The sequence below is a fragment of the Strix aluco genome, chromosome 3 (genome assembly GCF_031877795.1).
Source record: "Strix aluco isolate bStrAlu1 chromosome 3, bStrAlu1.hap1, whole genome shotgun sequence".
NCBI lineage: Eukaryota > Metazoa > Chordata > Aves > Strigiformes > Strigidae > Strix > Strix aluco.
The window spans coordinates 30140396-30158470 of NC_133933.1; the positions used below are offsets into that span (position 1 = coordinate 30140396).

General features: G+C 38.4%; 1 protein-coding gene across 1 annotated transcript in view; it reads left to right on the top strand.

The window, feature by feature from the left end:
• Positions 1-18075, top strand: part of KCNH1 (potassium voltage-gated channel subfamily H member 1) — a 184610-nt gene that overhangs the window by 79984 nt on the left and 86551 nt on the right. Inside the window, exons 8-9 of the mRNA XM_074817972.1 lie at positions 7578-7777; positions 11408-11660. Of these exons, the coding sequence (XP_074674073.1) occupies positions 7578-7777; positions 11408-11660 (453 nt within the window). The remainder of the gene's footprint in view (positions 1-7577; positions 7778-11407; positions 11661-18075) is intronic.

The following is an 18075-nucleotide window of genomic DNA, read 5'->3' on the forward strand; positions in this document are numbered from 1 at the left end:
CAGCCAGCTACCAACTTCCCACATGAGTGCTCTGGTGGGAGTAGAGGGAATCTATCTGAATCCATTTATCACTGGGAACAAAGGATTGCTCTAAATATCTCACTCGAATATAAGGTACCTTAATTAAACGAAGTCTGGAGCGATGACCAAAAGGAATCACACTGGAGAATACTGCTTGGGCATTTGTCAGCAAGTGGCTTCAGCCATCAAACTCTTGTGTTGCATCAACAATGGGGTTAAGTGCCAGCAGTACAAAACCCAGCAGAACATGTGGCAGCATTGTAGGGAAAGGGCCAGAAAGTTTGGATAAAAGATGATCTCCTTGAACCTCTCCAGGTTTCCCTTCTGCAAGGCTTTGTGGAAGACATCATACAAATCATAGAGGAAACAGGATAAATAGAGGAACTATACAAAATATGTATGTATGTAGTCTCATGTGAAAAGATAACAACTTTTCCTTTTTAATCCCTCCTTCCTTTAATCTTTCCCTAACTTTTTTTTTTTTTTTTATGTGTAGCTCTATTTCAGTAATAGATTTAGGAAAAGCGAGAGTGCTTCTAATTGGGGGTAATCATTTAAGGTAAGTTGAGGGTAGATTAAAAAAACAGTTTTCAAAGCAAAAGCCTTCATATTGGTGTAAGTCAGTAAAAACCTAGAAGCAGTATCTGGAGATTTAATTTTAACCAAGTAATTGAAAATGGCCATGCATTACCCTGTATAAATTGTAGAAGAAAAATGATGCCCTTAAATGGTTCAGTTGTCATTTAAATGGTGATCTGTTCATTAGTGCTGGGAAATGAAATGGAAATCCATTTCAATTTTCTAGACAATTTAAATTTTATTGTCCATAAAATTCTACAAAACAGTAAAATAGTGTAATTTCTTGCAAATTGCAGAGGATTTAATCAGATTTTGCCATTTTAATAATTCTCGTCATGGTAAAACCTGCTAGTGAATACATTGGGCTTAAGTCATCCCTTGTTGATAAAAGTGTTCTACTGGTGAGTCTGGCCTTGTGTGTTTGGAATACAGATGGTTTTTGCAGCTGTGATCTGTTTGTACAGTTAGTTTCCTCTTGATAATCAAATTGGCTTAGGCTGGAACAAAGCTTAGCATTCACTGAAGTACACATGCTTAAAACATAGAGCATCATCAAGATCCTGCTCCACATTTAAAACCCTTTATGACCCTCCTTAAGATGTTCTGATAAAAATCTTGTTCTTTACTGGAATTGTAGTTGTTTTAACTAGTTGTGAAAATCAGTACATTTCCTGGCCATTCTGTCTTACCTTATCAGAGATGAACCAATCTTGTGGGGGATAAAACATGGAGAGGTAACTGGAAAGTGCCATTTCTGTGGAATTATCTTACTTTTTCTCTAGTCTTACCTTTGAGTAATCATGCTGATGTTTCCCCTTGCAAATCTTCTTGCCTGCTGCTCTTGCTATCCCATATTGTTGTATTCTGACTGAAATAAAATTTGATTCTGCAAGGAGCTTTCTGTGGACTCATTGATTAAACTGTAATGGTTCTCTGAAAGGCTTTTTGGTATCAAGGGCTAAGGCCCTAATTTCAGTTAATTACTAGGCATTACTGTGTTTGCAGTTAGTTAGGCTATCTGGCAGGTTTAAGAATTTACCTGTAAATTGAGGCAGAACATATATCTTCATATCTGGTTTGTGATGCATCTTTGGATGTAAAATGATGTTACCCATTGGGACTAACCAGTCAGTGGAAGTACAGGGCCTTGCAGAAATACTGGTGCCTTCAGATAACTTAAGTGAGAAGAGTCAGGTGAACTCATTGGTCTGCAAGTGCTGTTTGTTTATAGAATAAGAACATGCAGCTCTATTTTCCTGAAGGTGAGAAAACGTTGTGGTTAGGGATTTCAAAGTCTAGCAGCTTGAAGTCTCTCTGTATCTAGGATGATCTTCTCTTTAGTTCCTTTCAGTGTCATGCTTGTGTTGTCTTCTGTTGGTTTCCCTTTACAGCACAAATACAATGTACAACCAGACTCTTATTCCTTAGTTTTGCAACCAAGAGTTTTCTTGCAGGGCTGATGCTGAAGTTTGTTTTATTGGCTTTTATTCACTTTTGTTCAGATTGTTCCTCTGATCATTTTTCTGTGTTTTTTCCCATGCTGTTTATCTCAGCTCAGACATGCTGAAGGCAAAAGCAAAACCTGTTAGAGATTTGTGCTACCCAGGATGACCAGGCTCCTGAAATCCTGTGAACCAAAATACCTGTGATTCCTGCTACCAGCTGTGTGGGTGCTACCAGATCAAATGAAAATAAAAAAACTTCAGTTTTGAAGCATCTGTAGAGATGCTGGTGTTCAGCATCTTTGGAAGGTTTGGTGTTTTACCAATGCTTACCTCTCTTCTTCCATATTAAGCCTTAAACTGGCAAAATCTGAGTGGTTTCAAGTCACTGAGATAACAGGAGGTTATTTGCCTGTGGGTCTGTGCTGCTGTAGTAGCAGTCTGCTTTATTTTGCAGAGTTAGGAAAGGGTGTGAGTAGAGAAGCAGTGGGAGCTCTTTGTGGTGTTCGTTCCATAGCTGTTCTTAACTCTTCCCATTCTGCCCTTACACACTGCAGACAGCCTATTTTAAGGTGCACAGATGTTTCTACTACTCTAGTCCTTGGTAGTTGCTTAAGTGGCTTCTTAGAACAGCTGTTCCCTTGTTTATGTCTCTGACTTTCATTTCATTGCAGTTCTTGTTTGGTTGGTGGTGGGAAGAGGAAAAAAAACCCCATGTTTCTGCTCTGTTGTTTAGCCCTTGTCAACTGTGTCCTCACTAGTGGCCTGTTCTTCTGCAGGGGAGACATTTCCATTGTAGCTGGAGCCCAGTGTGGTCCTTCTATGTCCCATCTGTCGTCAGCAGGGTGATTTCAGCAAATGTGATGATTGTGAGAAGATTTGCAGTAGGATTTGACTAAGAGTTTAATAAAATTTGCCTGTGGTCTCATCTTTCATCCTGGAAGTCAAGTGGTTCTGCCACATAGCTTGATGCCCATGTCCCTCATGGCCTATTCAGGCTTTCTGCTTTGCTCTTCGCCACTGAATTGATTTTCAGGCTTGCTCAGTGGATAGTACTGTGCCAGTTCTTTGATCTTTGCTATTGTTACTGCATTGCTTTTGCTTGCGGGGTACCTAAGCTGAGGTGCAAATTACAAACTGGTGGAGTGAAAGAGGAGGGATGTGGAGCAGTTTCACTCTGGGAGAATAGAGAGCTGTGGGAAGAGCAGGATCTAAGAGTCACCAGAACAGCATGGAGAACTCTTCTGGGAATTTACTTTCACTTCAAAAAAAGTATTTTTCCCCATGTGAAAATGTTATATAAATATATTTTGAAAATTCATAAAGTGCATAATATTGACCTATTATGGCTAAGTTGTTTACATTTATTCACTACTAGCTAAATAAAATATCTCTATACATTGTATTATAAAAAATAAAAGGTAGATAAAAGATTACAAATAGGAAACTTTATAATATACAAAGCTTCCTAAGAAGTAGGAAGTTAAGCAGCTCTGCATCTGCATTGATAGAAAATGGGGCAACCTATTTAAATTCTGTACTATTCTAGGAGGTTATATAGATACTTTTAAGTAAATATTACTTCAGATGCTTTGGTTTCAAGTTGCAAGACTACAAATAACAATTCTATCAAATCTAGTGCTGTAAACAATTTGTTGATAGATACCTTTTCAGTTTGGTATTTGCTTGCAAACTGTAATTAACAGTTCAGTGTTTTTCCTTTTAACTGCATGCTCTCTACCCATAAGTAGGCATAATTACCACTAATCAAGACCCCTAATCTCAAGCAATTATAAGATCTTTCATTGTTTTAATTGCACATTTAAAACCAGTATGTTTTTCTCATATAATTATGCTATAATCCATACAATTATTAATTTCTGCTTTTCTTTTTATCTGATCAATGTTAATTTTGTGTGACCTCACAACGTGTTATCTGAAGAATGCCTTTGAGGCATGCAATTTTTGTGGTTAATTTACAGTTATGTTTTGTCTTCAGTGAGAAGTGATATAATGCAACAGGTTTTCAAGGCTGTGCTTTCTCTCAGCCATCTATGCTCAGTCATTTGTTGTAAACTAGGAACTTGTTAGTGAAACAGAAGTGCAATTATTCGTTTAAATCACCTACTACTTGTAAATCCAGGTGCTTGCTCTCTGAATAGCGTTTAGGTTAGCACACTCTACTCCTTTAGTATGTAAAAGGGGTTTGTTTTGTTTTTTAATTGTTAAGTGGAACTTATATGCAGACAGACAGACTTTTTGGATCAGCTTTCCAAAAAGTGAAAATGAAGGCAGTTAAGTTTTAGAAAACACTGCAGGGTCTTGAGGGCAAGGCCTAAGAGGTTTTTCACTAGTTGATGTTGGTCTCACTTGTTGCTGTATAGTTCTTATGCACACATTTTGTATGCAAGGGCTTTGGATGAGTGCATTTTGAACAAATAATCATCAATCTGATGATTCATCTCAGGAACCGCATGCAGCACTTACATCTGTAATTGGGGTAATTGCAAAGCTCTCATTCTTACAGATAGAAATTCTTCCTCTTATAATTCTAAAATCAGATCCCAGATCTTTTACTGTGGTAGCTGAGACCTACAGTGACTTGTATTTATTTCTCTATTCTTATTTGTTACATCATTAAGAGTAGCAGATGATTTGGTGACCTTTCCAACCTGTGTCTGACCTTCATGATTCACTTGTGCGGGTAATTGGCTATTGAAATTACTATGCTTTTATCTTTGACGTTATTTAAACACTGCTTTAAATGGGGTGACACAGACTGCATTGTAAACGGGTAGCCACATTGTTGGGGACAATATGTTTGTCTTTTGTCAGAAAAGAATATTAATGGGGGGGGGGCTCCATCTTTTCTGAGGGATCTTGACATTCATGGAGAGGAGGTGTTGGAGATTTTGCTCTGTCATAAATTGCCCAACTTTCTTCCTGTAGCAGAATATGTTTCTGAAATCTTTCTGGGACTGCAGTGTACTGCAGTGGGTTCATTTCATTAGTCCTTTGAAAAGAAGGAAAAGCACACAGCTAGCTATTTCTATGCAGGTCAATGTTTAATATGCTAATGTATCTACCCAATGTTAGGCTGCAAAAATCCTTGGCTTTAACGTGTCTTTAATAGTAATAAAGTGGATAGCTAATGATAAATTAAGGATTGTAAACTTGGGATTTTTTTAAAAAATAAAAAATTAATTGGGCAGGAATAATTTTTCTTGCCAAGATAACTGTCAGGCTGGAGCATAGTAGCTGTAATTTGCAGTGGAAACTGCTCTAGGACTGCTTACCTCATAATAATCAAAATGAAGAACCAAATTCCTGTTTTTTTCTTTAGGCTTCATGTAGCTGGACAGTAATGGGACAGAGTGGGGATTCCATTTTACCTTTGCTGGCATAGAGGTATACATCCCAAGATACTGAGCCCCCAGGTCTCACTATTCACCAGGGAGCAAGAGGTAGTCATATGCACACATGTATGGTTGCCTGGAAATCTATAGATGAGAATTTGATTGTGACCCTCTTCCTAATCTGTCTCCTGTTTTCAGCACTATATTGGCTGGCAGAAGAATGGTGTTTGTGGATGCCTTGTGCTGCTGCAATGTCCTGCCAGTGGGACTTTGCAGTTTTGAAGGTCCTGGGTTCGTTTTCTCTTAGGGAACTTGGTAAAAGTCCATGTAAGTAGGTCCTATGGTGGCAGTGTTGTAGGGTTGTGTTTACATCTGCATAACAGAGCAAAATGGGGCATAGTTAGGGAAAGGTAATGCTGTTCAAATACAAAATACTCATGGATTAAGGAGCATTTATAGTAAATTTGTTTTTTAAAGCATTTCTTCATTCTTCAGTACTCATTGCATCAGACTTCGCAATATGGTTTAGCTCAGGCACAATTTAAGGTTAAACTGAGAAATAATCTATACATTTCTGGTCACTGTATCCCTATTCATAGTCTTTACTTTTTTTAAACGGAGTTTGCACATTTTTATATATATTTTTTTATGCCCGTCTGTACAGAGGGGTAGTTGGAAAAGGGGAGAGCTGGTCTCTACAGGAACTCATAAAAAGAAAAGTCGTACAGCATCAAGAAGGAATTCTGTAGAGAATCAGCAGTGTAAAGGCCTTGAGCAAGTCTAAATTTAACTTTCATCTTTCGATGATCAGGGGAAGACAGTCCTGTAAGTTTCTCTTGCACATTATCAAAGTTTTTTTGTTGGTCATAAAACCCTAAAGCATCTTAGTTGGCTAAAGGATATCTGCCTGTAACACTGACCTGAATAAATAGCTGCATTCTCAAAGGAATGAATGGGATGAGGAAACTTCTTAATTTTTCTTTTTTTTAAGGAGAGTGTGAGGGAGGAAATATACAGCAAAAAAGGCAAAATATTCTCTTGTTTTTTATAAATATGACTTCTCATTTATTTTTACCTCGAGTGGAAAAGATATGATACTGACAATTTGGTGCCTGTTTTGGGGGGACAGGAAATGATAAAGAGGAAGAACTTCCTCAGCAAGCCAGCACACTTACTGGTGGTTATTGGTGCATCTGCCATCTGACTGTTCCTCTCCCTCTACAGCCAGCCTCTCACATATCACTGACCTGGTTCACAACATAGGAAAGCTCCCATTAAGGCTTCCTGTCCTTCCCTTTCGTTCAGAGCTGGATTGGCTAGAAGAGCCTCAGCTCCAGATTCTGCAAGCCATCAAAACATGACCATTGAGATTGCCACCAGCCTGCTGTTCTGTCTTGGGCTTCGGCAGGCGGATCTTCTCAAGTCCCATGTGTTTTCATCTGCTTCCCTTCACACCTGGAAATACTGCCTTTTTTCTTTCTCATGTTTATTCTTAAACCCATCTTGATGAACCAGCTGGCTTCATAACTGTGTTGAATGAAGTCAGAAGGGCTGTGCAGCAGTCTGCCTTTGAGGGCTCTAGCTCTTGCCTCAGGCCTTGCTGTTCTTCTGCCTGAAGATTATAAAACATAATGTGAGTTTTTATGTATTATTAAACTTACAACTATAAATCACTGACCCATGGTAGCTGTTTATTACATATTCTATCTTCTGCTTTGATGCATTGTTGTTGTCACAGAGGTGGGTAATGCTTACTCCTGTGGTAATGCACTTAAAGCTTGGAAATCTGTCACTGATGGCATTTCAACGCAGGCGCTATAAACCAGAGATGAAATTTTAAAGTATTTGCTGTCAAGCTATTTGTCTTAAAATTCTTGTGTCTTCTATTGTGGTTTCGTAAGGTTTTGGATACTACTGAATTGATTGGACAAAGACAAATAGTTGTGTTTCAGGAACTCTGTGCTGCAAACCTTGGCATTGCAAAAGTAGGTGGTGGTCCTCAATTTGCGGTGCTGAAGGTGATCTATAAAATGCTTGTGTTCAGTGGGCCTTCTTAAAGCACCAACATTGCAAGCATTTCTATGGGTCTGGCATTTCCAGTCTTAAAGCACAGCGGAACACAGACGGATCATCACCACTTATTATGTATTATATCTCTTGTTTTTCATCTTTTTTACAGCCCTTCTGTATGCAACCATTTTTGGTAATGTGACAACCATATTTCAGCAAATGTATGCTAATACAAACAGATATCACGAAATGCTGAACAGTGTCCGGGACTTTCTAAAGCTCTATCAGGTCCCTAAAGGACTGAGTGAACGTGTGATGGATTACATCGTTTCCACCTGGTCAATGTCTAGAGGAATAGATACTGAAAAGGTAAGTAAATTAAACTGCAAGGAAAGAAGTCACATCCTGAAAGTATTTCATTAAAATAAACAGGAGGTACTTTCTTAGTAAAGAAGACAAATGTTCTTTAAATAGTTCCAAGTAGTAGCTTCCCTTAATTTTCAACTTTCAAATACACTATTTCAGCTATTCTGTCATACTGACATGTGTTAGTGGTAAAAGTATGTATGTTTTGCTGGTGATATGGCATAAAATAGTATAAAAAATGATGAACGGAAGAGCTTGGCTTTCAGTAAACAAAGAAGATAACTAAATAAAAAGTTCCAAGTTTTAACACAACCTTGGAATTTCTACAAATGAGATTTTTTTGCAGTGTTTCTGTTGTGTGAGGTTGTTTGCAGCTCTGTGGGCCTGAATACAAAGTAAAATTTGTTTTGTCTTTGTAGAATTTGATTGTAATATTCTGTGTGAAGGTTAAATATATTAGCGAAAGCTGCAAGTCATTACTGTAACCATAACGTGTTGTTTGAAAACTGCCTTATGTGAGGCAAATGTTATCATCCTAATTTACTTATATTACAAGTAAATTCCCATCATGTCTTTTAAAATAATGAATGTACAAAAGCAACTACTTGCTGCTTTCATATTAGTTGCCAGCTTTTATGGAGATAGACATTTTTTCTTCTGCTTGCAAAGAGATGTGATTTGTGTAGTGGTTTATTCAGGAAGTCATAGCAATGCTCTGGTCACCAGCCTTCTGGTTGGCAGCTTAATTTAGTATTCTAAACTGTAGATGATGCAGTTAAAGAGCAACCAATCTCATTTCTGTCTAGCTGTTAAAGCATTGTTATGAAAGAGTAGACCAGATGTAGCCTTGCACTGGGCTGTCTGGAGACCAATGGGTACACAGGGTACTGTTTGCTTTCCTAAATGGTCTTCAGTGTATCTGCCATTTAGATCTCAGACCATGTTTCTGGGAAGCACTGTCCGTCATACTAGCTTTCAGAAAGAAATGGTATTTTAGTACTGGCTAGTGCTGATTAGAAGCTGCTCAGCCTGTTTTCTCACAGAATATCTTTGTGGGGCGTTGTGCGTTTGAGGTAGGTACATTCGGGGAAGGTGGAGAGACAACATCTGGGGATACACAGTGTAGTGAACGCTGGTGCTTTCATTCACCCTCCAGTACAAGCTCCTCTCATCATTTTAACAAAGCAACAAGAAAAAAATGCTATGTAAAACATGTTTGTTTTAGCTTATCTTCAAAGTTCATTCTTGGCTTTCTCTGATAAGGAGAGAAATGCTTTAAAAATGCCTTTGGAGACAGCAGGATAACCAAACCAAGCACAACTCACTGTAGCCTTTGAGAATTATCTTAATAAACAGGAAAAAAAAAAGTCTCCAATTATCAGGACATCAAAGAGCTTAATATGGTGTTGTTATCAATAACTGGTGTGTTCATAGCGGTGACTGTAAAACCAAGAAATCAACTTTCATCTGCACAAAAGCTAGCAGATATAAGACCGACTAATGGCAGTGCCAATCCATAAACTCAGGTCTGAGCTCTGTTGGTTTGATGCCTGTGTATAACTTCTAGGATGTCATGCAATGAATAAAACACGTATTACTCCTGTGACAGAACAGTGGAAGTTGTGCTGCTGTGTAATGCCATGCAGCTTTCTACAGATGAGGCAGATATTTAAAGATGAACTTAGCACAGAATCAATCTTCTCACTGTTTTGTAGGCCACAAATTTGTCAGTTCAGTGTTAACTGCAGGCATGCCAAGGAGTGAATAATCAGCTAAAAGCAAAGTCTGTAAGTCTAGAAAATGCCAGTATAATAAAATTTAACCAAGAGCTGCTGAAAGGTTCTAAAATTAATCTGTGAATATATGTTTCTTGCCTCCCATACAAACGAAAGTCTTCTGCCATTTGTACCTCTCAAATATCTTTAATCCCTTTAATTTTTGTGAATTTTGGAGACAACTTCTCTGAATGGAGAATGGAAAATGAGTTAACTTCCTCTTAGACTGGGAAAACCAAGGGGTTTTTGGATAAGAGCCTCATTTTAAATATTCTCTTGTATATTTAGGTTTTCTTACTACTATTTCTATTAAAACAACCCTTTTTGTGTGTGATATTCAAGTAACTGTGAAGAGTGTGTGTGTGTAATTCCAGTAGCAAAGTTTGGCAAGCATCTGCAAATACAGAATATTTTTATTGTCAGAGTAAATGAGATAATTGCAAAGACAGCCGTGGCCGTTGCCTGTGTTCCATGTTAAATGTTGGTCTTGCTGCCCTAACCCATTTCTGTGAACCTTTAAATCTGAGAACTGGCAGGTTCGGCTGCTGATCCCTGTGGGGCAGCTGAGAGAGATCATCCGTGAGAGCCCTACACTGAAGCACTATAGAAATATATCTCTTTGAGAAGTGATATCTGTAATAGCAGGTCTGCGTGGAGGTGGGCCAAAGGTGATGATACTAGTGGTAGTCATTTGCCTTTGGAGTAGCAAGCGTAATATGTGGAACCAGTGCCATGCACAGAGTTGCGAGCTTGGTTCTCTGCTCAGATCTCGCACAGAGCCCCTTTGCAAGGTGTAGGCATAGCCATAGTGCTTCCTGTGTTACCTTTATGTTTTCAAGGAGTGTTTTGTATTGAAGCAGCCATCTCTTTCCATCCCAGAAAATGTGTGGGAGTAACTCTGAAGTTCACCCAGAGTGCTCCTTAATTGGATGGAATAGTTATTATGGGGGAAAGAAAATGACACAGACTTATACTACTTTTCTCAAATAATACGTCCTGAGATGCACTTCATCACAGAATATCCTCCAAGGATTTTGTCATCTCAAAACCCTGTTCACGTTATGTATTTCTAGTGTTTTTGCCAGGAGCTTTTAATCTGTACATGCAGTAGTAATTCTGTATTCTTTCCACTCAGCTGTCTGTGTTATATTAAAAACCTTCAGAAATGGCCCTGACTGATACCCGCTGTGCTAAGCATCAGTTTGCGTACCCTTAGCAGCACACATCATGAATTGCCGTGAGGAACAGTGCATGTGGAAGATCAAAAGTTGCCCAACACAGTATGATACCTTAAAGTCCCTTTCTTGTGTGAACAACAATGTGTTACTGCCACTGAGGGGTGAATTTGAATACCTGTATATCTCAGTACTATGAGTTAATGAAACTTTTAACAACTTTTTTTTTTTTTTGCTAAAGAGATATGAGATTACACTTCTCCTCTATACAGTATTCTCCCACTTGGAGCATATAATCTGTGCAGGCTTTTCATGGAATCTGCCTATCAAAAGAGTGACCTACCCTCTAGAAACAATCTTTCAGGAAGCTTTTCTTCACCACTTTATGTACTGCTGTGCTCTCAGTTCGATTGTCTTAATAACTTGAAGCCTTATCCTGGTAATTCAATATCCAGCAGAGCATGTTGCTGAGAGGAAAACATTATTTTCCTTCAGGTATTCTGAAGTAGACTAAGTTAGTATTGTGGATTATGTATATAAATAATATAAAAATAAATGTACGGACTGAGATTAGAAATTTTATAAGAAGGAGGAAAGTAGTTCTTAAACTCTGTGTAGTAAACTAGGGATAATAGGCACATACAAGCTATGCACAGGAATTGATTGCTTGATTTCCTTCTCAGGTTTTGCAGATATGCCCTAAGGACATGAGAGCAGATATCTGCGTGCATCTGAACCGCAAAGTTTTCAAGGAACACCCAGCCTTCAGGCTGGCGAGCGATGGGTGTCTTCGAGCGCTTGCCATGGAATTTCAGACAGTGCACTGTGCCCCAGGAGACCTGATCTACCACGCTGGTGAGAGCGTCGACAGCCTTTGCTTTGTGGTTTCGGGATCTTTGGAAGTAATCCAGGATGATGAAGTCGTTGCTATATTGGGTGAGTTTCACAGCTGATAATACGCGTTATGCACAAATATAGATGCGTAGAGCATTTTTATAGCCTCTTCTACTCGAGCACTTAACTTTCTAAAAATCTTCAGTCAAGTTAGCTTTACCACAGCCTGATGAGATATATTTTACTGTGCATAGGTAAATAGGAAGGGAAATCATCTAATCTCCAGATTGCTTCAACCCTATTTCTGCTGGTCAATGGAAACTCTACTTGAGCATTGGGATCCTTGTCATTCTTGGGGTTCTCCTTGTCTTGCCACATCTCTTTTCATTAGAAATTTCATCGAGGACTACAGAAAACTTATTTTTGAAGTGCCTGGCTTTCCTGCCTCCCTCTTACCCTCTGATAATAATCCACTTTTGCTGAAAATTTTCCGGTTAGATTTACTTAAGATCTCATGTTGAAATAATACTTATCTCTTTTAAAGTCAAAGTAATATAAAAAATTTAGAGCTGATTTGTGTTAACTTGGAATGACAGCTTTCGGTCGGAGACATTAAAAAGAAGCTGATAGTGGTGTGAACAACATTCTGAGGCAAATCTAGGAGAGAAGAGTGTGATAATCCAATAGACATAGATGAATCATGGGGTGGCTGGAGCATTGAGGTGGTGATACTTATCATTTGGTTCTGTCAGACCCTTTTGTGATAAGGTAAATTCTCATGGTGGCTTAATCCAGTCTCTGTCACTCAGAGCATCCTGGAAAAAGAGAAGAAAACAGCTTGGTAGTCTTACTCTTTCAGAACACGTACACCCAGCTCTCCTAAGAGGAATGTCTACTGGAAAATGAGGGGCTAATAAATATGCTGTGTTAAGTTTTTCTCTACTTCTGAACAGGATTGCGTATATAGCATAGGGTGAATTTAGTGTCCTGGAGAGTCAAGATCGTATTTTGTGCCACGTAAGAAACTAAAAAGGTGAAAAGTACGGGGATAACTGATTCTATGTTGTTCCAGAATCACCTGTGCTGTTCAGTGCTATATGATATTAGCAACTTCTGCTTTTCGAAGTTGCAGATCAAGAACTTAATACCTTTTGCCATGTTGAACTCTCATGAATTAACATGGCAAATGTAGAACAAACTAAAGCCTCTCAATTTGTGTCACCTTTTGTCCCATAGTGCCGCCTCCTGTGACCATTACAAGAAGAAAACCTCAATAGATCTTTAATCAGTATAGGTAAAAAGCACTGAAATAGAATTTTTGAAAATATCCTTTAAAGATACCAATTTTTTCCTCATCTTTACCATTAACTTTGTGTTTTATCATAATACTCACTTTAGAAAACACTCAGACTAGATTCCTTGAGAAATGTAAAGGAAACCTGAACCCCTGATCTCTGCAGCTGCAGAGTGATAACTACAGATAAATGAGGCTGATCCCTTGGTATCTGAATGAAAATATTTTGTTATTGCTGTTCTCCTGGGACAGTAACTATTGATCCTCTTCCTCCACACCTTTTTTTTTTTTTTTTTTTTTATATTGGAGTCAGTTCTCTGTCTCTCATCAAAGACCTCTGTCATTTTCTTTGTGAATATTGTAATCAGAGAGGAAAGTAAAATGAAGTGGGATCTATTTGTGATTCTGTGAGATTTCATTTTGGATCAGTGTATATCAATTTTTGTGTTTCAGTTTCTGGACTAAGAAATCCCTTCCACATGTGTGTGTACCTTCATCCCCCAGGCTGTGAAGCCTTCTGTTGAAGGTTTCTCTATCCTGATAAGAAATCAGAGAATCACAGAATCATTCAGGTTGGAAAAGACCCTTGGGATCATCGAGTCCAACCATCAGCCCTACTCTACGAAGTTCTCCCCTATGCCATATCCCCCAGCATCTCATCTAAACGACCCGTAAAGACATCCAGGGACGGTGACTTGTGGTTAACTAAGTTTTTCAGTATTCTAAATCAGTTGGACTTTCTTATCCTTCAGCATTACATAATGTAACCACCACATTACTGAAGGATGCTGCAAGGAGATGGGGTCAGGATTTCCTCCCTAACTTCTTTGTACTCTCAGTTTTCTTACCTGTAGAATAGCAATAATTTTTTTTTTATTTCATGTTCAGCTAAATCTGTCAAGTTCTTGATAAAAGTACACCAGATAAAATGAGGCACTGCAAGGAAAAAAAAATAATGTCTACATTGTATAAGAAAGGTGATTGTTGCTGATCATTCAGCCAGAACAGCCTATGCCACAAGTTCTGTTTACCAATCACAACTAAGCATAGCTACGAACATCGGGCACGTAACAGCAAACCATGTGAGGAATTCTGTAGGGTAATTTCAGTTAACAGGTATGTTGGAGAGACTGTAATCTTCTTTCACACATTCTTATAAAAACAAAAACATAAGGGCATAAATTTTTCAAGGTGAATTATTTGTTCAGCTTTAGCTCTCACTTAATAAGCAGCCTTTGGAATTTGCAATGTAGCCTGTATCTTCCTTACAATGGAGAAATAAATTGCATCTCTAGATTAGTCTGTGTGACTGCTGTGCAGCATTACATAAACCAAAGGCAAACTACACTTAATCCTTAAAGGATCCAATTCATATGAAACATTTTCAAGTTCTGAAATAATTTAGCCTTGCAGAGTTGCATATAAAAGTGTATTGTGTAGCCCTGGAATTAGGAGTGTGTTGTGTACACTTGCATAATATCCTTCCAGATCAGTTCTGTGTAGTACCCAAGAGACGGGTATATTCTCAGTTCAGTCTTATGTTCTTATGACAAAGCACCAACTTTGATTGACTTGGATTAATGTGAGTACTGAGTTGGAAGAAATTGCACATAGGCCAGCAGTGAAAAAAATGTACATTTTTTTGTGTCTCCTGAGATTGCCTTCCCCATTAATTTGACTTAGAAACAAACACAAAAATAAGTAAACTAAAAAAATTCTTTGCAATGTTTACAGTAAAAACTTTACAAAATTGACACATTTTGTATGAAGTTTGATTTGTTGGGATGAAAGAAATTTTTGAATTCTATCCAAAATTTCTGCTCAATTGAATTACAATCTTTGGATATGATGTGCTGAAGAAACAAACCCAAAAAAGTAGAAAATTACCTTTAAGCCAGGTGATTGATTTATTTGTGATTCATTCTAATACAAATGTGTCAGAAAGGGGAAGACATAGCAAGAAAAGCCATTGTATTACTATGCTTTTCTATGTTAATGTGTAAGTATATGAGTGGGATTATGTAGAAGTGAAGATTAACTAGTGGAAAGCTTCTTGGATGAGATACAATTCGGTTTTCTGTAGTTCATTGCTCTTCCATTTATACCATTGTTATTGCATAGGGTGAAGCACTGATGTACACTCAGCACTTTGAGGAAGATAGAGACAAATCACGTAGTCCCTGCCCTGAAGAGAACTGAGTGAAGCACAGGTTGTGCAGGACTTCCATTAAGAGTCTGTTTTCAATTTGGCTTTGCTTTTAACTTTTCTAAGCCTTCCCATTTGGGCTGATGTGGCTTTATCCATCTGAGACTGACATAGCTCTTTGAACTACTCTTGCTTAAAAACTTACCCATTTATCTAAATGTGATTAGAGAAAATGGGTTGTTTTGTCACTGTTGAAAACAATCAACCATTTACCTGCACTTCGTTTGGCAGCTCTAGTTTCTGTGATTTGGAGCTGACCTTTCAGGCTGAGCCACTGGCCATCTGAAAACTTGACCTTATCGCAGGTCTTTGAAAAGTTAAAATTTACTCATGCTCCTGAATTAAATGTGTTCCAGGCAGGGACCATAAGTTCTGGCTGCAGCTTTCTTTGAAATATGCGGGGGAAAAGGAATAGTAGTAGAAGCGTAAAATAAGCCTGCGTAGCTAGTTGTTGTTTCTTAATTTAGGGAAGCTTGAAGACCTAAACTGTCATTCAATGCACTTTTTGTATTTTTTTACTCTATGAAGGTATGCATTTCCTTAGTGGAGTGTGAGAATGTAGATTGTTTGGAACTGTGGTAGTCAAGAAGCTGATGTTGGAAGTCCAGCTGAGCAGGTGATATGCCATTGCTGGGGCTAACAGGGTACTTCCCTGGTCCTCCAGCCTTTTAGTCTGGACCTTTTTAATCTCTTCTCACCATTGGTAGAGGAAGTGCTAGTTCTCGTGTTGTGTCTCCAATTGCATGTGTGCATAGATAATTTAATGAAAATTATAGAAAATAATGGCATAGTAGCAAAATTAACTTTTTATAATTTTATGGAAATACACAGAATGACTGGCTAGGAGGCCTTCTTAGAAAAGGATTTATGTTAATGTGTATGTACAAATATCTGAATGTCTGAGAGAACCTTAAATTTTCAGACTGCTGCAAAGTTTGTCAATTAATGACTCCTAGAGGGCCTGACTGAGCAGCCAACTTCATTTAGGTGAATTGTTCAGAGTTGCTGAAGTGGTCTTGATGATCCCTGCAAGGGGGCCCTGTGTGTGTATGGATGGTAAGACTGGAGGTTAGTCTTGCGGGTTTAGAGACCGGCAGCCTTTATTTAGCAACTAAAAAGCAAAGTCTTGAAAACCGCTGTGATCTTCAGAGCTGAGGAATGGATGAGAAAAATAACATTTACTAGAAGGTTTAGTTAAAAAGAAAAAACAAAACCCCCACACAAACAGTTTAACCCAAGAGTAAAGCAGTTTATCCCAAGTATTGCATCCCAGCTGTTCTGCATTTATTATGTTCTTGCTATCCTTATTTGAGCTAAAAATTTTCAAAAGAATGAACTTTTTTATTGAGTGTTGGTTTAGAAGAGTATTAGTCACAGAATCGTAGAATATCCTGAGTTGGAAGGGACCCACGAGAATCGAGTCCAACTCCTGACTCCAGAAAGGGCAGGTAAAGTGAATGAGATAAGAGGGGAAATCAAGGCAGTAATTTATTGTGAGCAAGGAAAATCATTGCCCTCCATAAGGACAGTTTGCTATTGCTATTCCTTTTGCTGCTATCCAAGCTGAAGGGAAATAACAGAATATAGATGTTATATAGGTATGAAAGTATGCAGTAACAGAATGTCAAGAATGAGAATTTACAGGCTGCCTTCTTCACCATTGGGGGGGAAAGTGGGATATATCACTTCGGGGGTGGGGAGGGGGAATGCTGGGGGAAGTGTGCAAAGGATGCACATAGATATACTTTTAAGATCACATGTGAGTTGAGGAAGTGAAAACTGGATGTCCCTGAAATACAGATCTTTTATCGTTATTTACAAAGCTATAATGTTGACAAGATTGGAGACTGTTGTTTTAACATGATATTGGAGAGCTTGGTGTGCAATGTTTTGTTTCAGCAGGATATTAAATGCTCCATTTGCTTTGTGTGGAGAAATTCCTGCTGATTTAATTTGATCTAATTGCAATCTTAAAGGAACATTATAAGAATAATTGTTTGTTTTCTTTACAATTGCTTTACCTTATTCATTTAGCCATAAGCATTTCATTCAGATGTAGACACGAGAGGTTTGATTCAGATTTTGGTGGGACAGATTTGCATCCAGATAGGGCAGTGCAAATTGCAAGGGCAACTGCACCACAGGGATGGTTTATTTTAAAGGAGGGAAAATAGCAGTGCAGAAGTGTTTTCTGTCTTAGACCTTCTCAGTGGAAAAGCATTGCATCTTCCACAGAATCGTGTGAAGATTGCTTCTCAGCGCACTTGAAGATGTTGCATAAATTAACTATGCTGAGCCCAGGCTACTATCTTTAGACTGTCCCCAGTACCTGAGCTAACTCAGGTTTCCCTAAACTAAATTGCTTTGTGTACAATCCCACTTTCAGAATTTAATTGTGTGTTTTGGGGGATCTGACTAAACTTTTTAAAACACAGTGGCATAAAGAGGTCTACTTTTATACAAAATTTAATTTCACGGTGGATGTAGGAGCAGCACTAAAACTTTTATTGAGAAATACAGGTTTGTTCCAAATGGTGTTTTTGCACCATTACAGAGAGTATTCCTGTGCTCCAGACGTCTAGAAAATGTCGTGTGAGTTGCCCATTTTGAGACTTCAGCCAGACATTATGAGTTCTATGCCTAACTTCTAGCAGAGCATTAAAAGTAGGAATCGCCAAATCCACTGCTATCTATAGAAGGTTTAAGACTGTGCAGGGTATTGGAGAAACAGATTTTTAAAACATTTAATTAATGCCTTCCTGGAATAATTGGGGAAGAGGGGCATTCCCTGTGAATAGAGGCTTCAGTCGTGAACTTCTTGGCAGTTCAAATTAGTTGATTTTTTTTCTACAGTTTCATGTTTTATTGTTGCGAGTTATGCAACTCTGCATAACATGCTCTTAAATAGTCTGATACCACCACATGTGGAAGAAGTCCCCTTCGGAAGATGGTAATGTCTGTCAGGCTACTGGCAACAGTGACCCATGATGCACTGGCAGCTGAAATTGAGCTGTGAT